Here is a 22,049-nt window from a genome sequence, read left to right as displayed (position 1 = left end):
TGTGTGAAGGTCTGTTTTAATTTTTCTTATTTTGACATTGACTGACAGTAAACTAAGTTGGTCAAGATGTATGTGCCATTGTGAAATTAGATAACATTGCAACATCTTTTCTTTCACAACATATTTAAAAACAATCAAGATGTTTTTCTTAAGCTACATGTGTATATTTTTAAAGTGTGTTTGAGGCGTAATCTACAGAAAAGCTCAAGTTATCCAAGGGCCCTTACATTTATACAGAGCCCTTGAGGCGAAGCGTAGAAGGCCACAGGGATTCTGGGTAACTGATGACTGTAAACAGAAGTGTGCTTATCTGATAATCCTGGATAAGACAAAACTGGATCTAATTTAGCCGTTTTTCCTTTCAGGGGTTCATAAAGTGAATGTGATTGCTACATCTAACAAAGAACGATAAGGTTCAGCAAGATGAAAATATATATAACAGGTCAGAACTCTGTTTCAGGAGCTTCATCATATCAATCCAAACAAACGCACTGTACACTTGAATATAAATATGTGCAGTGTAAAAAACAATTGTTGGTTCAAAGTTAAAAAGTAAGCTTAATATTTTTAAGTTAAATTATTTTTTTACAGTGTGTAGGATCAAGAGCGGTAACATACAATGTCCACAAGATGGCAATGTGACTCAAAATATGCTTTCATTTTGTGCTGCAAAACACATCATACATATACTGTACATTATCTACACGTGTAACTAAAAGACTAAATCAGTATAATTAACATAGCATTACCTTATTCACATGCAAGATAAGCATTACTATAGCCTGACTTGCAATTCAAATATACATTTTAGACTAGACAAGGAACATTTTATAACCCTTTTAGATACTTCACTGTATTCTCTTATATGGCTTAAAATCACACAGCCATCAAAAGAGACCAAGTTAGTTTAAAAGTAAATGTTTGCGCGATGAAGGGGGCAGCAAATGTTTAACAAACTGTACCAAAGACTTTAAATACATTCTTTAAGTTATTGTACATATGAATTAAGTCATACAAATATAAAAGCATTGCAAAAGGACAGACACCGGTGTCAGTGAAACTAAAAAGAGGACACTATCGTTTGAATTTTCTCTTTCTTGAGAGTCTTTGGCTGTTCTTTGAAAAGTCCTGCTGTTGGAGATCAGTATGGCAGTCTGATAGAGGAATGCAGGCATTAGAGGAAGTCGTAGCAGAACGCTCTTCACTTCCTCCGGGTGAATCTGCAGAGCCACTGGGGAAACATTAAATATTCGATGTAACAATCTTGATGTTGTCCTATGATGGTTTAAATGTGAAATTGCATAAAAAAACAAAAAATATAATAAAAAGACACAAGGGGTTAACATGTGTTGGCATTAAATGCATGCAAAGAATTCAGATGCAAAACCCTTTAAGTGTGTCTGAATTAAAAAAATTTATCAGGCTTAAGGTTAGGTATCTTAATGGCAATGCAAAGTGTATATATTTGTAGGGTATTGTGCTGTACCTACTTTTCAGGAGTCTCCTCTGGTGGATCTCTTTTTGCCCTTCTCCCTCTGATAGCTAGAAAAAAGTAGTAAAATACTGTATTTAAGTATCTTGGATAAAAGCATCTTCCAAATGCATGCATGGGAAAATACACAAATGCAAAATGACAATAATGTAACAGATGCGCTGTAAAACATTAGAGCGTTCCAACCGAGTGGAAGATCATCAGTAATTTAACTTTAATTTCATCTATTTATATTTATGTTTTAGAGTCACTTTGCAACACAGACCTTGCGATTGTTCTCCTTGGTGGTTGTTGTCTTCTTCCCCATCACAGAAGGCAGCATGCATTTCAATTTTGCTGAGCGGGAAAAGCTTTGAGCACATGGGACACGCCATCTTCTGATTGTGAGTAAGTCCTATATCTGTTGGTACATTCTCCAGTTCCATCACCACCTCTTCTGGACCAGGAGCACCTTCTTCTACATCCACGTCCATAACCTCACTGTCAGCACGAGACTCAGGCTTTAAATAAGGGAGATTTTAAGTTAGCAATGATTGTGCTTCGCTTGGATTATGGTCAAATCTTAATGAATCTAGCATTTGATGTTGTTGAAGATACTCTTGTCTGATACAGACTAAATTGACATACAAACATGAACCCCCTTTAATTAAGGTAGTACTGTACACAAGAATGAGATGCACGGATATGAAAATATTTGCTGACAACAATAATATCGGTCAATACAGCACTTCAGATTAGACAAAATGTTAAATGCTCTTTTGTTTGTAAGTCGCTTTGGATAAAAGCATCTGCTAAATGAATAAATGTTATAGATATTATTTAAAGTTAGAAGCCAATAACCGATATATCGGCTGATAAATGTAAATATTGAAAAACTTTTTAGGCCTAAACAAAAAGCAAACAAATATAGTGGACCATTGCTTTCATTGAAAAACACTGAACACACATAAATAAACGTAACCAATATTTATATTAACCCAGAAGCTGATAACCGATATATCGGTTGATAAATGTAAATGTTGTCAAAGTTTTCTATGCCTGAAACAAGAAGCAAACAAATAAAGTGGAAGATTGCTTTCATTGAAAAACGCTAAATGCACATAAATAAACGTAACCAATATTTATTTAAATTCAGAAGCAGATAACCGATATATCAGCCGATAAATGTAAATATTGTCAAAGTTTTCTATGCCTGAAACAAAAAGCAAACAAATAAAGTGGAAGATTGCTTTCATTGAAAAACGCTAAATGCACATAAACGTAACCAATATTTATTTAAATTCAGAAGCAGATAACCAATATATTGGGCGATAAATGTAAATATTGACTATGATTACTAGGTCTGAAACAAGAAGCAAACAAATAAAGGGGACAATTGCTTTCATTGAAAAACGCTAAATGCACATAAATAACCCTAACCAATTATTATTTAAATTCAGAAGCAGATAACGGATATATCAGCCGATAAATTTAAATATTGAGAAAGTTTTCTATGCCTGAAACAAGAAGCAAACAAATAAAGTGGAAGTATCAAAAAGATGAATCCAAGGCACTCTTCTTCAATGAAAAATTTAAAAAGCCTTTATTAAACTGGCTACTTCATATTAGAAAGTTAAAAATACATGGGGTAAGGAAAACAACCCACGCGTAGCGGCACAAAACAGCCTTCTTCAGGGTATGTAAGTGGAAGATTGCTTTTATTGATAAACGCTAAATTCACATAAATAAACGTAACCAATATTTATTTAAATTCAGAAGCAGATAACCGATATATCAGCCGATAAATGTAAATATTGACAAAGTTTCCTATGCCTGAAACTAGGGATGCTCACATTGACCGTTTAACCGTTAACCGAAGGTAAGAACTTATGACCGATTAACATTATCAGTTAAAATAAAAAAATATTTGTTAATACATGGTGCGTGTCCTCATGAGCCGACAGACATTTCGCCATTTTTCTAAGTACTATTCGGGCGGGATTAGTTTTACATAGGAAGGTGGGGTAAAGCAATTTTTATCAGAGCTTCTCAGTGATTTTAGTCCAGTCCGAATGTTCCATGTGTCAGTAATCATTACGGACAATGTCAGTAAAGATTACGGCGACTTTTACCTTCTGTAAAAAGGTCCGGAGAAATTACGTTACCTCAGGTAATACTAATCCAGTGCGAATAGACCAGCTGTAAATATCCACGTAAATCGCGTCATTTCCTTATAATTTGCGGGTTTCTTTTAAATATAAAAGCGCTTAAAGAAGCATTTACTTGCGTTCTAGGCGGAAAACAAGTGAGTTACAAGTCAGTTCCTGAATAACACGACATAAACTTTTTAAAAAAAAGTCACATTTACTTCTCAGAGGCACGGAACTGTTTATGAAACTGACGTTGTCCCCAAACTGAAATTAAACACAGTGTTTCGCGTTTTCCTCGTCTGTGTCATGTTGTTTGCACATCTGATATCAGAAAGCAAGGTAATATGCACGTGAAGACGGGAGGTGCGCAATCGAGTTATCCCTCCCACTTCTGAATGTTTTACTGAGATTTCTAATCCCGTCCGAATTGACCATTAATATAACAGACGTCCTGTGGTAAAATTACATTACGCCATCTACCCCTGTAAAACTAATCCCGTCCGAATGTTTAATTTGTGAATGTCCTGTAAATGACACAAATAATTGCTGCCCTGACGGTCTGATAAAGTAATCATTTGTATGAGAAATCATTTGTATGCGTGTTTGGAAGCTGAACGGAGACGCGCGCGTGTCCGCGCAAGATGACGCGTCCGTCTTGCGCACATCCGGACAGACGTTCGCTGATGGCCTCTGACCCTAACCATAAACATCTAGCTCTTTTTGGACAAACGGAGAAAGACGACGCAAAACCAAAACTTTCTGAAAAGCGTCCTGCTTTAGAGATGACCACTGTGGTAGATGAAACGGAGACATTCTGCCCTTTTGGATATTAATCCACTGGACCGATCGCGTGCTTTTTAATAAAGTAATGTTGCGTGAATATCTGATAATGTATGAATCCTGGTTCTGTTGTTGATCTGTGGCTGCTGTTTGCACGACGCAAAACCAAAGACGACGCAAAACCAAAACTTTCTGAAAAGCGTCCTGCTTTAGAAATGACCACTGTGGTAGATGAAACGGAAACAATCTGTCCTTTGGATATTAATCCACTGGACCGATCGCGTGCTTTTTAATAAAGTAATGTTGCGTGAATATCTGATAATGTATGAATCCTGGTTCTGTTGTTGATCTGTGGTTGCTGTTTGCACGTTCAAATTAAATGTTTTGTTTTTACTAGTTCACAGACAACCGTCAACTGTATTTTACTCAATGACAATTTCATATTAAAATCTTATCAGTTAACGGTTAATGTTCGGTTTAGAAGCTACGGTTGTCGGTCGGGAAAATTAACTGATATGAGCATCCCTAATTGCTATTATGAACAAAACATCTAGATATTTATCTTAGCATACACTAAAGGGTATTTAAAATGTACATTCCCAAATTAGGAAATTATGGAGTTTTGGTACAGCGTTACCTTTATGGGACTGGCAGGACTTGTCATCATGAGCTCTGGCGAGTTATTTTCACTCATTTGTGTCTCTGCATCGAAGATAAAGCCATAGACAAAATAAGTTACGAGCTGAATTATGCAGAGAAGTGTTTAAATCAGTGTTATCTTGCAAACGCTATAAATATTTATTCAGTTAAGAACACAAGCATATACTTATTTTCATTTTTCTAAAACTGCATATCCCCTAAATGCAAAAGAGGCCAAAATTTATACCCATCTATTGAACTTGTTAACTAATCTGTAATGAACAAGCGCCATAATTTCTGGACTACTTAGTTTTTGATGTACAATATGAACTTGTGTACCCGGACAAATTATATCTTCATCCTCAAAAAGTTTAGGATTCTGGACCTCCTCTTCATCATCTGCATGCTCAATCTGAGTGTTATCTGACGCATCCCTTGCATCATTTCTGCCAATGACATTTGTTAAGACAGCATTAGACTGAGCTCAACGTCAGCTGATGTCAGTCAGGAGGAGCTCAGAAAAGTCGTGTTTATTACCTGATTGGTGTATGTGCAGCAGTTGTCTCCTGTCGGCGAAAAGGCTTCTTTGGCTGTTGAGAATGCAAACACCTTATCAGCAACATCTGTCTTTACTGTCAATAACTGACGTTAAAGAGCCAGTCAGATTCAGTAACGAAAATTACCTTAATTGAACTGTGTCATGTAGCTGCCCATCAATGTAAGCGGTGTGCAAGGTTGTTAACCCAAAAAGTGCACAATAAAAAAAAAGTTATTGGCAGGGATGCAAACTCTTCACGGGTGAAAAAAGCTCTCTCTCTGTCTGAACTACTTTCTTCTGCCACGGATTGGACTTTCAGCCGTACGTTTTAATGGTCATAACTCAATAATGTAATAGCCGTTTCTCAATATTACCGTTTCTTGGTCACAAAATGTAGTTTTAAGATTAGGTTATTCGAGAATATGTGTGTATAATATTCAAATGTGCAATTAATTAGTAAAGATAACACCCATTCAAACATTTGCTTCAATTTTTTTTTAAGGTGGTTTGCACACCAAAGCTTTTAAACGCGCCTGAAAATGCCAGCGGATGCCGACTGCCAGCTTTCTTCAGCTGAGCGCTTTGGTTGCTGTGATACTTCTGCTTGGTTTGGCAGTCATTGTATGATGCGCCGGTTGGTTGTTGTGATATTTGTCCCATCCCTCCTCTACTGTGATTGGATGGCCATTTGAGAACTAACATTGATGAGCTGAGCCTTTCACTTAAAGGGACACTACACTTTTTTTTGAAAATATCCTCATTTTCCAGCTCCCCTGGGCACAATGATATTACGCAGCAGCCGAAAATAGTCCGCTTAGTATCTTTCATTTTCGGGCGCTGCGTAATATCACTACGCCTCCTGCAGCCATGTTACAGCAGTTAAGTCCTTGATTATTACGCCAGAATGAGAGTATAGTTCCTAGTAGGGATGCACCGATATGGAAATTTTGACCGATACCGATAACTCTTTAAATTTGGGGGCCGATAACCGATATCTATAGGCCGATAAATATCCATATTATTTTCACAATGAAAAACTCGCAGACCGCGGACATCTCGTCTTTGTGCTAGACTAGCATACTCTTCTTAAGCCCGCAACACGTGTCATCTTCGTGCTATGTCACAGAAAGCACCAATCAAAACTCCACATGGCCAGCAATGAGCAAGCGAAGTGGTTCAACAAACCAAAATAATCCATCATTTATCGGCTTTCATTTATCGGCCTAATTTTGCTATCAGACCGATAACCGATAATATTAAAAATAAGCAGTTATCGGCCGATAACGATATGTCGGCAGATATATCGTGCATCCCTAGTTCCTAGACATATCTGCCTAGAAAATCGCAACTTTTAATTTTCAGTCGGTCTTAGTACACAATGTAACTACAGAAGAGTCAAGTTTTAAATAGGAAAAATATCGAAACTCTTTGGTCATTTTTTAGCACAATGCTAATGGTCTAATCAGATTCAATGGATTGTGCTAAGCTATGCTAAAAGTGCTAGCGCCAGACCCAGAGATCGGCTGAATAGATTCCAAACATGGAGCTGGAAAATTAGCATTTTTTCAAAAAAAAGTGGAGTGTCCCTTTAAAGTTGAATATTCGCACTTCGGGATGGGGTGTAAACAGAGGCTCCGGATAAAGAGAGAATGGTTGTTTTCATTGCACTATTCGCCAAGTGTATTTTAATCGGCCATGTTATGAGACACAATCCCAACTCCCTCAGAAGTTTACGCAACACCCTTTGAAAAGAAATGGGCATAGTGATGATTCATTCATCCAGGGACTCATGACCTAGGGAACTGATTGAGACACGGAAAGTCTTTAAAAACAGCGTTTTAAAAATAATTATGTAATTTGATTAAGGCAGAGATTTTGTGTAAAATGAGTAACATGTGTTACACATGTTGCACTACTGTTTGACTGTGCTAAAAAACAATCACAACTTTGTTACAGATATTAGATTTATATTTTGAGAAAATTACTATTTTTTGACCTTGCATGCATTTAAACTTGTTGTTAGAGACATATTAGAAAGATTAGAAATTGGAGCTGACTGGTACTTTAAAGAGTATGGTCCTACCCCAAAAATACACAAAACCTTAACTAAAAATGATGCACAGAAAGATTTAAATTAGTCACATTTAATTAAACTTCCGATACTTATGCAAAAACAAAACAGAAACCGTTTACAATTAACAACTTCCGCTGATCTCCACAACAAACAAATCTCAAAGGAAATCAATCTGAATTGTATAATTACAAATATTTAATAAAAATGGACACCCACCACATCCTCATCTTTAGTCTCTGGAGAAGACAAAACCACATATGTTGTTTCACTCTGCCCTCCAGCACCATCCTCTGAGCCCACCACAGACTCCTCCCTGTCTTCCCCTTTCTCTTCCTCCACCTCTTTTCTTTTATTCTCCTTCTGTTCATCATCTTCATTCTGCTCCTCATCCTCCGACAGCTGAGGAGCTCTGTGGCGCTTCAGTCTCCTCAGGCTAAACGGCCTCTTTGGTGAATCAGGAACCACCTGGAATGAAACATAAATGATAAATTATATATAGAGTTGTTCCAATGGGACCTTCCAAAAAATTCACACAATCTAACAAACAAACTATATATTGATTCAAGTATGTGCTTAGTTATGTAACTGTCTCGACTAAATAAATGAATAAAGGTCATGTATCACTAAGGAATCAGTTTGATTGGCAGCTGTCACTCACCGGCTGACCCCACTCCACCTTACGCAGCAGCTCTCGCTGAGCCTCTTTCAGGCTCTTCTCATACACCTCCAACTGACACATGATCACACGCGTGTACTCGTCCGGGTTTTGGCCCACCGGACAGAAAGGCACTCCCCAGTAGTACGAGACAGTGCATTCTCCATTCTCCACTCCAGTATGAAGGGTTTTGGAGTGTAAAGATTTGGATTTGAGGCCTTTAGAGTCTTCCTGCAAGGATTTCTGTGTGTTCTGTGTAGATGAATCTAGGTCAGAGGCAGCTGAAGAGATGCAGGGTTGGATTGAAGAAAGCCTTTTGCCTGCTGTTTTGTCGGGAAGGATTGGGCTCGGTGAGAGAACCTTAAAAAGATGCCAGGAGAAACGGACACAATTATAAGAGCAAGAACCAGGATTGAATCTGTGGCATATAGGACAGAGACCCCACGCACCTCATCACTGCCATCATCATCATCATCATCATCTTGTAAGTGCAAAACCATGTGACTGGTGAACTCATTCAAAGACCGAGTGTTTGAGCAGCTTTCTGCAGTTAAAAACATGATGACAATGGTTAGGATTAACCTCAGGATTAGACCTATAATTCATAGATAATATTAACATAGGAAAAAACAAGATTTGCGTTTCTTAAACCCTTAACTGGTGCAGCCCTTTTTGAGTGGGATGGGGAGTGAAAAGGTGATGTATACCTTCAAATTAATATAACTATAGCATTTCTTTGGTCTAAAAGGCTAATCTTGGTCTTGTTTTAAAGAAGACACGGAAGTGACTGGAGGTCAAAATATAATATAAAAAAGTGTACTGTTATAGTAATAAATAAAAATAATAGAGCGGTGTAACACCAACAATTTCCAATCCGATATGTATCCCGATACAAGGCCACGATACCATGTGCATCACGATAAAAGACTATTTTGAATTACATTTTTGTTCAGAATTTAGTAACATTATTATTATCTGTTTATTGTACATTGAATAAGCAGTGCTGTAACAGTTGTGTTTTTGCTATTTATTTATTAGCTTTTGGGGTAACACATAGAAATACTTAAAAAGTTAGTAGCAGTTTTACAGAGATAGTGCCTTACTCTAAGCATTATATTTGTCTCTCATTTTATTATTCTATATCTATGAATATATGTATAAGTACATGCAGCCAGACTTAATACTATTTAATAGAAATAAGATTATTAATGTAACAGCTATATAGTTTGAAGTAGCTCTGTATCTCTTCTCTAGACATACACTTTATCTCTTTGTCGTGTTTCTTCTCAATGCGTTAGTACTGTTTTCTAAGAGAGTGGCTAATAAAGCCCTTTGCAGTAGTATAGGCTAAGATATCTGCGCTTTCATACTGAACTCATTGATTTTTAATACGAACACGAGTGAGCGAGCGAGCGAGACGCAGCGCGCAAGTTGTGCAGACCCATGCGCCCGCGAGACGGACACGGAAAGTGAAAGTATACCCCGCTATCTTTCACTCTACGTACTCCCGCGAGTCACATGTGTCCTTTCCATATGGATCATGGATCAACAGCGATTCGTCACGCTACTTTTTGTTTTTACAAGTGCATCCAAATCGCTACGGAAGTTGCTGTATCGATGCGCGCATCATCAGGCGTTCATGTCAATGTATCGTCGTATCGATATTTTAAACACAGCATTTAAAAATAATGCAATAAAGTATATATTTTAAACATAAAATTAGGTTTGTGTTACACTTTTAGTGGTTTTACCAACAACGGCCACTAGGTGTAAACAGTTTGCTGCATACTCTTGTCATAAGTTAATTAATTACTGTCACTGCATTATAATTACTGCTATAAGGTTTTGAAATATGAAAACTACATTCTTAGACCTTTCCAACGAGATACAGTATGTCACATGATAGATCAAAATTTACATTCAAAATAAAGTCATGTGTCCCGCTCACAGGACAGCGCCAAGAAATACCAGTGCTTGTTGGACAGCAAATGAACAATGTCATAATTTTATGTAAGCTAGATGTGGTGGCAGTAATAAAAATGTGACCCTGGACCACAAAACAAAACCAGTCATAAAAATATTTTTTTTTAAATTGAGATTTAGGGTGTTTTCAGACCTGAGCATTTGTTTTGGAACCTGGTGTGTTTTCTCCCTGGTTCGGTTCGTTTAGGTATATGTCAACACGGCAATCGCACCTGGATCTGCACCAAAACAACCGACCCGAGACTGCCTGAATGAGGTGGTCTCGGCCTGTTTGCAAACGGACTCTGGAGCAGTTCTGTATAAGTCTGAAAGCAATCCAACCCAACAGACAGGATTTTTTTATTGTTTTTTTAACCATGAACATACCTGATAGCTCTTTGGTGATCTAAAATGACTTCTAATTGCTCTTCCCCACAATAGGTACATGGTAAGAATGTTGTCCCCCTAAGTTTTGATTCCTGCTCTCAATAATGAAGTAATATAACCGCAGATAGGCCTACTAAAAAGCCACACAATAATCCCACAAATTGTGTCTCAGTCCTGATGGATAGCCTAGAGCGGAATCACGAAAAATAAACAGATGCACTCTGACCAATTAAAGCAGAGTTTACTCGCACTTGACTTTTGTACTAGTCTGGTTCGGTTGGAATTATTGCCTTGTGAATGCAAACCGAGCCAATATGAAATTGCAACATTTTAGCTATTTATACCCGGTTTCGGAACAAAGCAATCGATCTACAGGTCTGAAAACACCCTTATAAAACATTTGGAAAATTAATAAATAAACTTTACGGTAGTAAATTTACAAAATATCTTCATGGAATATGATCTTTACATAATGGCCTCATGATTTTTGGCATAAAAGACAAATCTATATTTTTGGCCCATACAATGTATTTTTGGCTTTTGCTGCAAATATACCTGTGTGGTTTTGTGGTCCAGGGTCACAAATGGTGCATCAGAGCTGTTGTTGTACCATAAAGCACAGAGTAAGCATAAAGGTAGGGCTGCAAGATTTCCCATTGCGGTTATAGATGCTAATATTGCGATGTGCTGTTGCGATTATAATAAATGGTATCATGAGTCAACTTGATGGGTTTTAAGGAAAATCCACACACAGTTTAGTGATAATGCTAAAATGTGTATTTGTAAACCTAGAAATGTTTTCGAATTGCCACGTGATGTAGCAACTGCTCAGTGTCAGTAATCCTAAATCCAAAATACTGCCATACAACAGACGTAGAGTTTTTTTTAGCTACCAGATTACTGTCAATCTCCTCTGCATCCATCTTTGCTATGGTATTTCCGCGCTGAGCACACACAAGTGACGACGCACGCCACACACGTGCATGCCACACGTGCACTGCCTTTTTTGTTTGTTTTTCTTTCTTTTTCTTAAACAGCAAGGAAAATCATCAAACTGTTATCAGAAAGTTTGTGTTAACAAGTCCACACATTTATTTATTTAATATAATTGCAACATTTTGCTGTCATATAATTGCACAGGCTGACATTGCAATTGCAATGCGATTAATTGTGCAGCACTACATAAAGGCGGTGTTATTTAACTAATATGAGAAAAAAGAAAGGCTAAACTAATGGCCAACCATTTCTATATGCAGATCAAAAGCACTAATGCACATTAATCTTTAATTTTGCAAGTATAAAGCATAAAAAAACCTACCAAACACTATGGGGTGGTTTTTCCGGACAGGGAACTAGTCCTAGACTAAAATAAATATAAGAGCTGTCCACAACTTTGACATCTCAAAATTCATCAGTGCTCTTTGTTTTGCCTCAAAATGCACACAACAAGTGATGTTCTTAGTAAGGCATGTGTGTTTAAACTAGTTATATTCCTGAATTAAACTAAGGCCTAGCCCTGGCCTAAACTAATCCCTGTCCGGGAAACTACCCCTATGAGCTGAATTCGAAACAGAATATGTGTAACACATATGTTTCAAAAATATTACAAGTAATTTCTAAGTGTAAGACATGCAAAATGTGAAGAAAGCATTGCAGCAAGTAGTTATTTACAATCTATTTTTTATATTTTCTTTTCATGGAAAAGATCCCTAATAGCTTTTACCCTGTTGCAAACCCAAGATCTACAAAAAAAAAACCCTACAATGAGTGAAATTATAAAAATCTGTATGGAACCATCGCACAGAGAACCCATTTACTTGACAGGCCCTGTCGGCAGGAACCAAAATCACTCTGTGTGGTTCCAAATACTGCACAACACTGCTCAGTTATGCAGCAATAGAGGAACCACACATTCAACCTGATGCATGAAGAAGCTGTTCACTCGATTGTCTGCTTTATATAACCGGTGTAAACAGGGGTGTGTGAATCATAGTACTAGCCAGTGCAAACAGTAACTAACAGTATCTTAAGCGTCATACCAGAATGAGCTGCTACGTTCCCAACCTGAGAGATCTGATCCTTTACTTGCTTTGCATCAGGGGCTTTCTGTAAAATGACCACACAAGAATTAGAACCTAAAACCAAAAGATTAAAGTCACACCCCACATAACAAACAAACCAAAATGTCCTACTTACACTTCCCGCACTAACATCTGCATTGGCATCTTCAGGCTCACACTTTGGTCTCAATGGCTGGATTCTCCTGGAAGGTGTGGGGAATTCATCTGAATCATTGTTTTTAGGAGACAAACCTTTATGTTCAGGATACGCTGATAAATCGGATATTTGAGTATTGGATTCATTGCTCGGTGAAGTACACGGGTCATGTTTGTCCTCTAGCGGATCAGTTCTTTCATCAAAATCATTCGGAGTGAAAATGTGACTCGAATTGTCCTGCGATGGAAAAACGCTGGGACCGACTGTGCTGTCCTGTGTGTGAAGGTGGTCCCTCAGGCCTGTGCTGGCGTTGATCAGATCCTGACTCAGTTTCTCCACACACACCAAAGGCTGGCGAATAAAACTGCTGTGTATGGGAATGGCAGGTGAGCGCTGTGGCTGCGAGTCAGACTGGGAGAGCTTGTCCGCTTCGGAGTCACTGATGATTGGCTGTGACATCTTATCCTGGGACGATTCCTGATCATGCTACCCAGAAAAAGAAAGTAGGGCGGTTACCATTGATAAAGATCACCTGACAACTGTCATGCAAATAATTGTAACACCAATGATTCAAGTTAGGTACACACCAAGCAGTTTGCACTACTTGGTTGGTTTTGTTTGGTGTGTCCTCATCCTAAAGAATAATTCCCACTGCCCCTTCCCCAATATAACATTGCTTGTATATATAGGCAGTCCCGCCCCAATCTCATGCTATTGGTTGGGCGAAAAGCTGATTGTAAACAAGAACGTCTGTGCACATTAAACTCTGTAAAATGTGATTTTACCATGATATATAAAATACATGGGTCTTACCAATTCATAACAACTAACCTGAGAGGATTTGGGAAGCTCAAACACCTGAGCTGAACTATTAGATGAAAGTGAGGCGGTTGTCTCTGATAAATTAGGCATTTCTGGCAGTGGACTAGTGCTTTCCCTCTCAGTAACATCACTTCCACCCCGTGTCTGATTTTGGCTGGGGTACATAAGCTTTCGTCTCAAACGTGATACACCTGAAATGCTCTGCTGTGGTTGAGCTGCAGAGCTGGATGTTTCAACGTCGCCATCCTGCAGAAACATACAACAAATTTTTCATTCATTTTTTTTCCTGTCGCTGATTCATTCACATACGTTAAACTTGACTTACATGTCGGTAGACTGGTAAACTGTCTGCTAACATATAAAAGTCATACTAACCCTATCAGCAACGTTAAGACTTTCCGCTATGGCTTTTTGAATGTCATTGTCTTCAAGCTGTCGTCTCTGGTTTGCTTCTTGAGCGCTCAGTTTCATGGCCAGATCCAGCATCTCATCTTCTGTCATGTCTGATATCATAAACACATGATGTAGTTCATGGTCATACAAGTAAATCGCCTCAAACATTGCATTTTAAGTACAATTAATACATTTTAAGTCGTGATACCTTGTAGTTTAGTCTGGTTTTCCCTCCGTTTAAATCGGGCAGTTCGAGAAGACCGGTTAACGGAACAGTCTTCCTCCTTAAAAGGTAAAATCAGACCAAAGTCAATCAGTCTTCTACTAATTGATAGATAGATCTCCCAAAAGTTTCATGTTTTAACTTGCAGGCAAGCCACATAAAAACATGCTGCGGCAGACATTCGACAGATATGGCGGAAGGCAAGATCTTCAATGCATAATGACTTACATTTATGCATATGGAAGGTGCTTTTATTTACAGCGATTTAAAGTGCATCCAAGCTATCCAGCTATTGTTCACTGGCAGTTTCTATGAAAGGCTTTACTGGATGGATGTGTGGATATAGATCATGGCTACATTTGTCTGATTTACTGCGTTTGTTCCAGCTGTTATGCATCACCTAACTACACAAATTATGCCGGTCTTCTTGGATTTCATAATAAACATTAGGGCTGGGCAAAAAAAAATCGATTTTTCGATTAATCGTTTTTTAAAACGTGGTCGATTCAGAATCGATTCTCAAAGAGCAGAATCGATTTTTCCCCCCATATTTTTTTGCAAACATTAACGTTAATCTTACGTTAATCAAATTACTAGTCTTCTCCACTAGATGTCACCCTCTTTTTTATCTTGCGCGATGTTACCAAGGAGCCTGTCATTCTTTCATTCAGTGCTTAAAATGGCGGTTTTAGGGGGTTCACCGACGTTGATGCTACCTTCACATAAAAAGTAAGAGGTATGGAAGCATTTTAGATTTTGCAAGCAAGACGACAACGATAGTGTTGTGGCTTTTAATTTCTTTTTATTAATTACCCACTTGTAAACTTCTGTTCACTGTTATTTTTTATTAATATAGTATTTGTATTAAATCTATATTCATTGAGTTCAATCAAAAATCGAGTATAAAAACCAACCCGAGAATCGGAATCGAAAATTGAATCGAGAATCGAAATCGAATCGATAGCTTGTGAATCGAAATTGAATCGATCTGGAACATCTGAATCGATACCCAGCCCTAATAAACATTAACCAACCAGTCAAAATGGCACACTTGTATCCCTCGCAATACAACTACCATTATCTTTACAGGGCTTGAGGCTAACTTTTTTCACTGTTTGGACTGGTGCGCCTAACTGTTTTTCTTAGGTGCACCAGAACAAAAGGTAGGGTCACCCAAATTTTTGACCGCATCGCATTTAAAGCCGCAGTTTTACAAGCACCCAACCCTGTTAACTCACACGAGGACACTGGCATCCTAAAGAGTTCTTTATAAACATGGATTCAAAGTTACTGTTAGTTTAAATGTACTTACCTCAAAAAACTATACGGCATTAAATGCGTTAAGACTTAAGATTCAGTTTTTGACCTTTATTTTATTCAGAAAATCCTATAGTGACAGTAGTGTCTTCATTTTTTATGAAAATGCGGCACGCGTATTTTTAAACGCACCCACACGTACAGGAATATATGGACCACGGCCAATCAAAGGGAGGGGTCCGCCCTTCACTATCTCATCGGGTTATACCACGACATGAACCCAATGTGCTTGTTGTTGAACCAAAAGGAGACTTTCAGAGACGGAGTTGTAGAGACTTTTAATCCGTCGAACGACTGGTCGCACTGGTGCTAATATATTTAAGGCGCACTATTGAGATATTAGGGATCAAATTGGTCGCACTTTCGAGCCCTGCTTTAGTGGCTAACCAGAACTCTTACACAAAAGGAGCTCAAAGATGGCGGCGCCCACATTTACGTAAAAAATAAGGTGGATACAGTTTGAGTGAAGCGATAAAAGTGCCCATTCAAGGATATCAGCCTTTATCAGTATGTGTGACCCTGGGAATCGAACATATGATCTTTGTGGTGCTTATACAATGCTCAATGCAATGTTTAATGTTCGCGATGTGCCATGTCCCATTACTCGCATGATTCTTTTTCACATAAGTAAAAAGCCATCTCAAGCAAACGCTAAACATTTCTGCAAATTAAGGGATTTTTATTCTAAATTTGGCATTTCCTTCACTCGTTTCTTCAAAATGTGCATAAAATCAGGGCGATGGAAACCAGCTATAATGTGAGTCTTAGAAATGTTATGGTACTTTTATCATCATGGGAGATTGACAGCCCCTGTCCCACTTTTATTGTATGTTAAATAGCAGCATAACACTCTTCAAAACTTCTCCTGTTGTGTTTCTTGTCATGAAAAATAAAAACAAATGGTGAAAAGACCAGCTAAAATCAGCCTAAGACAGTTTCAGCTGGTCTCCCAGCCTGGTTTAGAGGGGTTTTGGCCACTTTGTAGCTGGTTTAAGCTGGTCCTACAAGTCTGGCAAAGTTGGTCAGCTAGAAAGTGTCCAAAACCCCTCTAAAATCAGCCTGGTAACGTTACACCATCCTGGACAGCTTATGCTGGTTTTAGATGGTCTTTTTAGTAGGGTGGGGACAACAATAAAACTATGGACAGACTGCTGAAAGCTTTTACGCTGTTTGAAAGAAACAACAATAAATGCCGTAAGGTGTTTGTATTAGTGGGGTGGTTATTATGGTCAGTTAAAAAAAAACAAATCCAACTGACAGGCTTGTTTTGATACTAGGAGGTTGCCTAATCTATATACTGTAACTTACCTCTTCATTTTCAGAGTCAGATATGATCAGTGTTTCGTCCTCACTAAGCTCCTCAACTCGACAGACTTTAGCTTTTCTTCCGCTTTCACCAGACGTGCGCTTCCGGCGGGGCATCCTGCGACCTCAACCACATTAATTAACGTTACCTCACTATATACACACACGGACAACTCGCCTCATCTAGACGCTCAAATAAAATTTGCCGAGCATGTTCACTATTCGTATTCGGTGACAACAGTGCTTCAGATGGTCGAAAAACATGGATTTCGATTCGAAGACGAGAAACGGCATCAAAGTATCGCGGGAGCAATTCGAAGCTAAGATTTCGAATACTCTCGCGATACATTGACGTCATGTGCAGATTGGTCTGCGCAGTACCGCCTGTCTATTTGAGTACCGCTTGTTGAGTCATAGATGGACTCAGAAACAAATTCATAAGCAATAAAGATGAACTTAGATGCGCAAAATGATACATGTTCATCTAAAATTTGATATTTTAAAAGAAAAACTTTCCGCCATACTGTATTTAACCTATTAAGCAGTTTGTAAATCAGGAAGTTGCACCGACGTCCTTAATTATATGCAAAATTTACTAAAGAACAAAGTTTTAGGCGTGGTGACCAGCAAAAACACCCCCTAATCTAGTTCAGACGGCTACAATTAAGTAAATCAACAAGCTAGCATCAACAACGTGCCATCCATATTTATATATTTACCCTGTATAGCTAAGCTATGTCAGCTGTATGATATGCCCGTGCAACGCACGTCTCGTCTGAGCATGCGCGCTCCGCCTCCTGTCCAGCAAGCATCATGGCGCAGCAAGAGCCGAATGGAGATTTTCCATATTTACCTTCAGGGGCGGCCGAGGGTAAGAAATTGATAAAATTCGTCTGGAATAAACGAAACGAGGTTAAGTGCGTTATTTATAAAGTGAAACAGTGCAGTTTATTTGAGAACGCATGGCGCTTGAGTGGTTTCAATAGTGTGAAAGCATGGTAACCCAACTGAAGCCTCTCTGCTGATCACAGGACAGCAGATCTGTTGTCTGGGGAGATCAGCGAGTGTATTCAAGGTCGATGTAAGACATTGGGGTGGTCTGATATCTTACTCCGATGCAAAATCTGATTATAGTCCTTGAAGTCTATATTAATTCAGTACCAAGCGTTGGGTACTTTTACTGCAAATGACCCTGTCGTTTCTGTACGTGTTGCCTAGTAACTTAGAGAATATCTGTTCTCATCTCAAGTTTCTGGTGTTGTTTTGTCTTTCAGTGAACCGAATGATAAAGGAGTACAGTGACTTGTTTTCTGACTCTCAGTGTAAAGTATGTAGTGCTGTATTAATCTCTGAGTCCCAGAAACTTGCACACTACCAGGTAAGATATCCATCCACGTGGATGGTGTTTATATGCTTGCATCACTTCATTTATTCCCCAGTTTCTGGACCGTGCAAATGTGCTTTTTTGGGGCTGAATAAGTATTGAATTTGTTACCATAGACACACACAGACGCTGCATTGACTGATTCGGCCCGTTGTTGAGATGGGTCAACCGCGCCGCCATATTGCAAAGGGCAACACACATTCACACGTGAAATGGGAGCTGTGTTTTTTTTTACGAAATGTAGACTGTGTGTGTGTTATAGTAATAGTAAACTAATAAAATAAAAAATTCTAAACATTATTGAGAAATGTACGTGCTACTTTGCTTAAATTTAAATAAACAGCAGCACCCCATTCTTGTGTATGTGTTTATATGGCAGTCTTGCCCTACCCAATATGGCGGCCGGCACAGTTGATGTGTAATCAAAGGGCTGTCTGTGTGTTACCGGGTATGTTTAAAATTGGATTCAATATCTTTGCAATATGCATACTGTGAGCAGTATATGAATTTCTGTATAATCGAAATTCCACAACAACCTATTTGATTTTTAAAACTGTGTAGTATACAAAGCATGCATTGCACTCTGCTTGACTTCAAGCACTGTTTTCAACACAAAATTTGGTTAAATTGCACTTTTCATCTAAACTATAGTAATACCAGGATGACGCTTGGGCAAGTACATGCAAATGTCAACCTTAACACAAAAAGTAAAGTTTTAACTATGATATATTTGGTGGTTTAATGTTCATGCAAAGTCTACGTTTTTAAAGCCTTTTTTAATTATTCATAGTCAAGTGCAAATTTTAGAATTGTCACGTCCATGGAGAAATGTTACATCCATAAATGTTCTTTTTCCTCTAATGCGTAAACAAAAATTAAATTTAAATAAATATAAAATGTTCTTTGAAGAGCCATCCCTCAAATTTGTTGGGTATTATTGCTTCTGGTTTGTGCCTTTTTAATTCACAGTAATCCTACAAAGTATGTTGTCTCCCAAAAACTTTTTTTGTTGGTGTAAACCAGAGGTTAAATTTGCTAACAGTTACATACCGAAAAAAATCATCTTAGTTTTCTCTTTTTTTTTTTTGTAGAGCAAAAAGCATGCAAGCAAAGTGCGTCGATACATGAGCATTCACAGCGATGAGGAGCCCATTGCCAAACGGTTGAAGTCTTCAGATAATACTGTAAGTCTGATACATGGCCAGGCGCGATTGAAGCGTGGCACCTCTGTTGGTAACAGCAAACAGATGTATACGTATTAATGTCCAGTGTAATGTTTCACAGGGTAATGATGATGATGAAGGGGAGAAATACAAAGCCTGCCATGTGTGCAACATGACCTTCTCCTCTCCAGTGGTGGCACAATCACATTATCAGGGCAAAGTTCACACAAAGAATCTTCGGTTAAAAAACTTCGGCCCGACGGCTCCAGGTATGAACACTTAACTTTCTGTACTTCGTAAAAATAATGGATTGACCAAAGGAAAAAGCATGTAATTAGGATACAAAATAAGGGCTGACATAGTAAAGTGGTTGGTAGCTTCATCTGATAAGCTGACCCGCTGCGTCTTGGCTCGTCTCCCAGCGTTACCTCAGCCCAAAATACAGGTGAAGAAGGATGAAGGACCAGCTGAAGGTGAGCAGGGACCGGCAGAGCAAGATCCCAACCGATTCTGCTCCATCTGTCAGGCCTCCTTCAACAACCCGCTCATGGCTCAGCAACACTATGAAGGCAAGAAACATAAAAAACGTCTGACCAAACAGAAGCTGATGGAGACCTATGGGCCATCCACCGCACCAGGTGAGAGCTTACAAGTGTCCCATATGTCAAGTATGTCAATGACTTTCCTAAATTCATCAGTAACGTTACTGAATGTTACGCGTTTTGTTTTTCTCAGCCTCCACCGTAAAGGGCTACCCGTGTACGGTGTGCAATATTGAGCTAAACTCTGTGGAGCAGTACCAGGCGCACATCAGCGGTTCCAAACATAAGAACCAGTGGGTATCTCATCAGTATGGTGTTTGTATGCAGATTAAATGTTCATAGCCTAATAACACATTGTTTTGTTTCAACAGGGCCAGGTTTAAGAAAGGAGGAATTGCATTTGTCAGCCCCACTGAGAACTTCCAGTCTGATTTCCAGTACACACCCAGTCAGGAGGCATCAGATGCTTCGGGTGACTGGGACAACTTCAGCCAGGGCTGTGTGTAAGGAGATGCTCATTTGTGACAAGCTTCCTCTGTTTTGACACCGATAATATGTGCATCTCTAACATCAGCTTTTCACCACATCACTTCTTGTTCGCTGTATCGTGCTGTCGCTCACGGACGGTTGAGGGACCACAACAGACTTTCACAGTTTTTTTTCTTATCTTAAAACAGTCATTCTCAGTTTTTATTTTATGTGAGTCTGCGGAGTTTAACCCTGATGAATCTGATGTGTGCAAAGTTCAGAAATGTAAAGGTTTTTGTTTTTTAGTATATTTTTAAGTCATTCGACCGCATAGTAGTTTTCGTGCTTTTTACAAGCTCCTTCCTATTTCTATGTAAGATTTAGGAGCTTTCATGTATCGCCATACACTTAGAGAAAGTGGTGCTTGGGTGCAAACGTCGTGTTGCACAAAACCTTAAATTTGTCCTAGTGTTTAAAACTTTAAATGATAGAAAATTGTTGTCGGATCATGCGTGATATTTATTTAGTTTCCTTTTAGGAATAAACACAAGTGTCAGTTCTCATGATGTAGATTCTAGATCCATATAATGTGTAGCTTTTACCAAACCAGTTATAAACCCTCTTTTAGGGTTCGATGTGAAAATGCAAAGTTTTCGAGAACCGTCAAGCATAAATCTGAAATAACATGTTTCTTTGACTTGTATTGTTCAGTAACTTTGCGATTTCAAACAGTTATTCATGTAAAAGATGGACACTCATACAATGTTAAGATAAACCTTGTGATGTCAACTCTAATAATATTAAACTTCTTCATATTAGGCTTCAGTTAAGACTGCGATAGTTAAATCTTTAAATATTTTGAAAGGCTACTTTGTTATGAATGTTTTTGTTCACTTTATGTTGGTTGGATGAACAGCTTATTAATAGAAACTTAAAATGAAATTGTATGCACAGATAGCAGATGAACTATTGCAGATGAATACACACAGTGTTGCTTAGCTTGAAAGTCTGAGTTGTTTCGTTAGCAGATCTTGCAATGTTTGAGGCTTTTAAGCAGCATAACAGCAGTTATATGCTGGACAGAGCCTTTAAACTTCATGTGTTTGGTAGCATATTTGTTTTCATTAGTCAGTTTTCTTTTCAACAGGCAGTGTGATGAGCCTATGATATGATGCACATTACATTTCATCCAGTAAAATGTTTTGAAAGGATAAGACGATGGTTTCATTGTGTTTGATCATTGAAATAGACTGTCTGGACACCTGACGTTTGTTGTGTTTGGACACTTTATGTAAAAAAATGTGCAGCATTTTTGTCAAATCAAAATAATTTGTAAGTTAAAGTAACATAAGTTAAACAATTTCCACTTGATGTTATAAGTAAGGTCAACTTTTCACAACCGAAAACTTAAATAGTAGGTTGAATTCACTTGCAAAACCAAGTGGTTTAAGTGTGGTATTATTTCAACAAAATCAATATTTGTGCGCACTAAAAATAAATGCTGGGTTATTTTTAAATAAGCTTTGCGTCAAAAGGGGATAAACCCAGCACCCTGGGTT

General features: G+C 38.3%; 2 protein-coding genes and 1 non-coding gene across 4 annotated transcripts; 1 reads left to right on the top strand and 2 right to left on the bottom strand.

The window, feature by feature from the left end:
• Positions 1–191: 191 nt before the first annotated feature.
• On the bottom strand, positions 192–17,794 carry uimc1 (ubiquitin interaction motif containing 1). 2 transcript variants are annotated; one of them, XM_055179248.2, is made up of 16 exons: positions 17,653–17,794; positions 16,937–17,058; positions 14,297–14,372; positions 14,071–14,198; positions 13,705–13,941; positions 12,853–13,359; positions 12,696–12,762; positions 8,757–8,851; positions 8,311–8,667; positions 7,869–8,117; positions 5,578–5,630; positions 5,380–5,486; positions 5,039–5,103; positions 1,758–1,992; positions 1,491–1,542; positions 192–1,231 (listed from the first exon to the last, which is right to left on the bottom strand). In XM_055179248.2, the coding sequence occupies exons 2-16, from the start codon at positions 17,048–17,050 to the stop codon at positions 1,075–1,077; spliced, it is 2,499 nt and encodes an 832-aa protein (XP_055035223.2). In that variant the 5' UTR covers positions 17,051–17,058; positions 17,653–17,794; the 3' UTR covers positions 192–1,074. The 2 variants fall into 2 exon arrangements, with proteins under 2 accessions (XP_055035223.2, XP_055035222.2); XM_055179247.2 differs by lacking the exon at positions 17,653–17,794 and having other exon boundaries at positions 16,937–17,566.
• Positions 12,439–12,565, bottom strand: LOC129424557 (small Cajal body-specific RNA 14). Its single transcript, XR_008638099.1, has one exon.
• Positions 17,670–21,704, top strand: znf346 (zinc finger protein 346). Its single transcript, XM_055179249.2, is given in 8 exon segments — positions 17,670–17,732; positions 17,735–17,804; positions 18,208–18,311; positions 19,409–19,501; positions 19,602–19,749; positions 19,903–20,118; positions 20,216–20,315; positions 20,394–21,704. Coding segments are annotated over 8 exon segments (915 nt in total). The 5' UTR covers positions 17,670–17,684; the 3' UTR covers positions 20,530–21,704.
• The last annotated feature ends 345 nt before the right edge of the window (positions 21,705–22,049 follow it).

The sequence above is a fragment of the Misgurnus anguillicaudatus genome, chromosome 9 (genome assembly GCF_027580225.2).
Source record: "Misgurnus anguillicaudatus chromosome 9, ASM2758022v2, whole genome shotgun sequence".
Taxonomy (NCBI): Eukaryota; Metazoa; Chordata; class Actinopteri; order Cypriniformes; family Cobitidae; genus Misgurnus; species Misgurnus anguillicaudatus.
This window is presented reverse-complemented; position numbering and strand designations above follow the sequence as displayed.

Coding starts and splice junctions, on each gene's coding strand:
- uimc1 (XM_055179248.2), bottom strand. CDS start 17,050: ATGCCCCGCCGGAAGCGCACGTCTGGTGAAAGCGGAAGAAAAGCTAAA. Junction 14,373..16,936: donor CTGACTCTGAAAATGAAGAG/GTAAGTTACAGT, acceptor TTACCTTTTAAG/GAGGAAGACTGTTCCGTTAA. Junction 12,763..12,852: donor CAGATGTTAGTGCGGGAAGT/GTAAGTAGGACA, acceptor GTCATTTTACAG/AAAGCCCCTGATGCAAAGCA.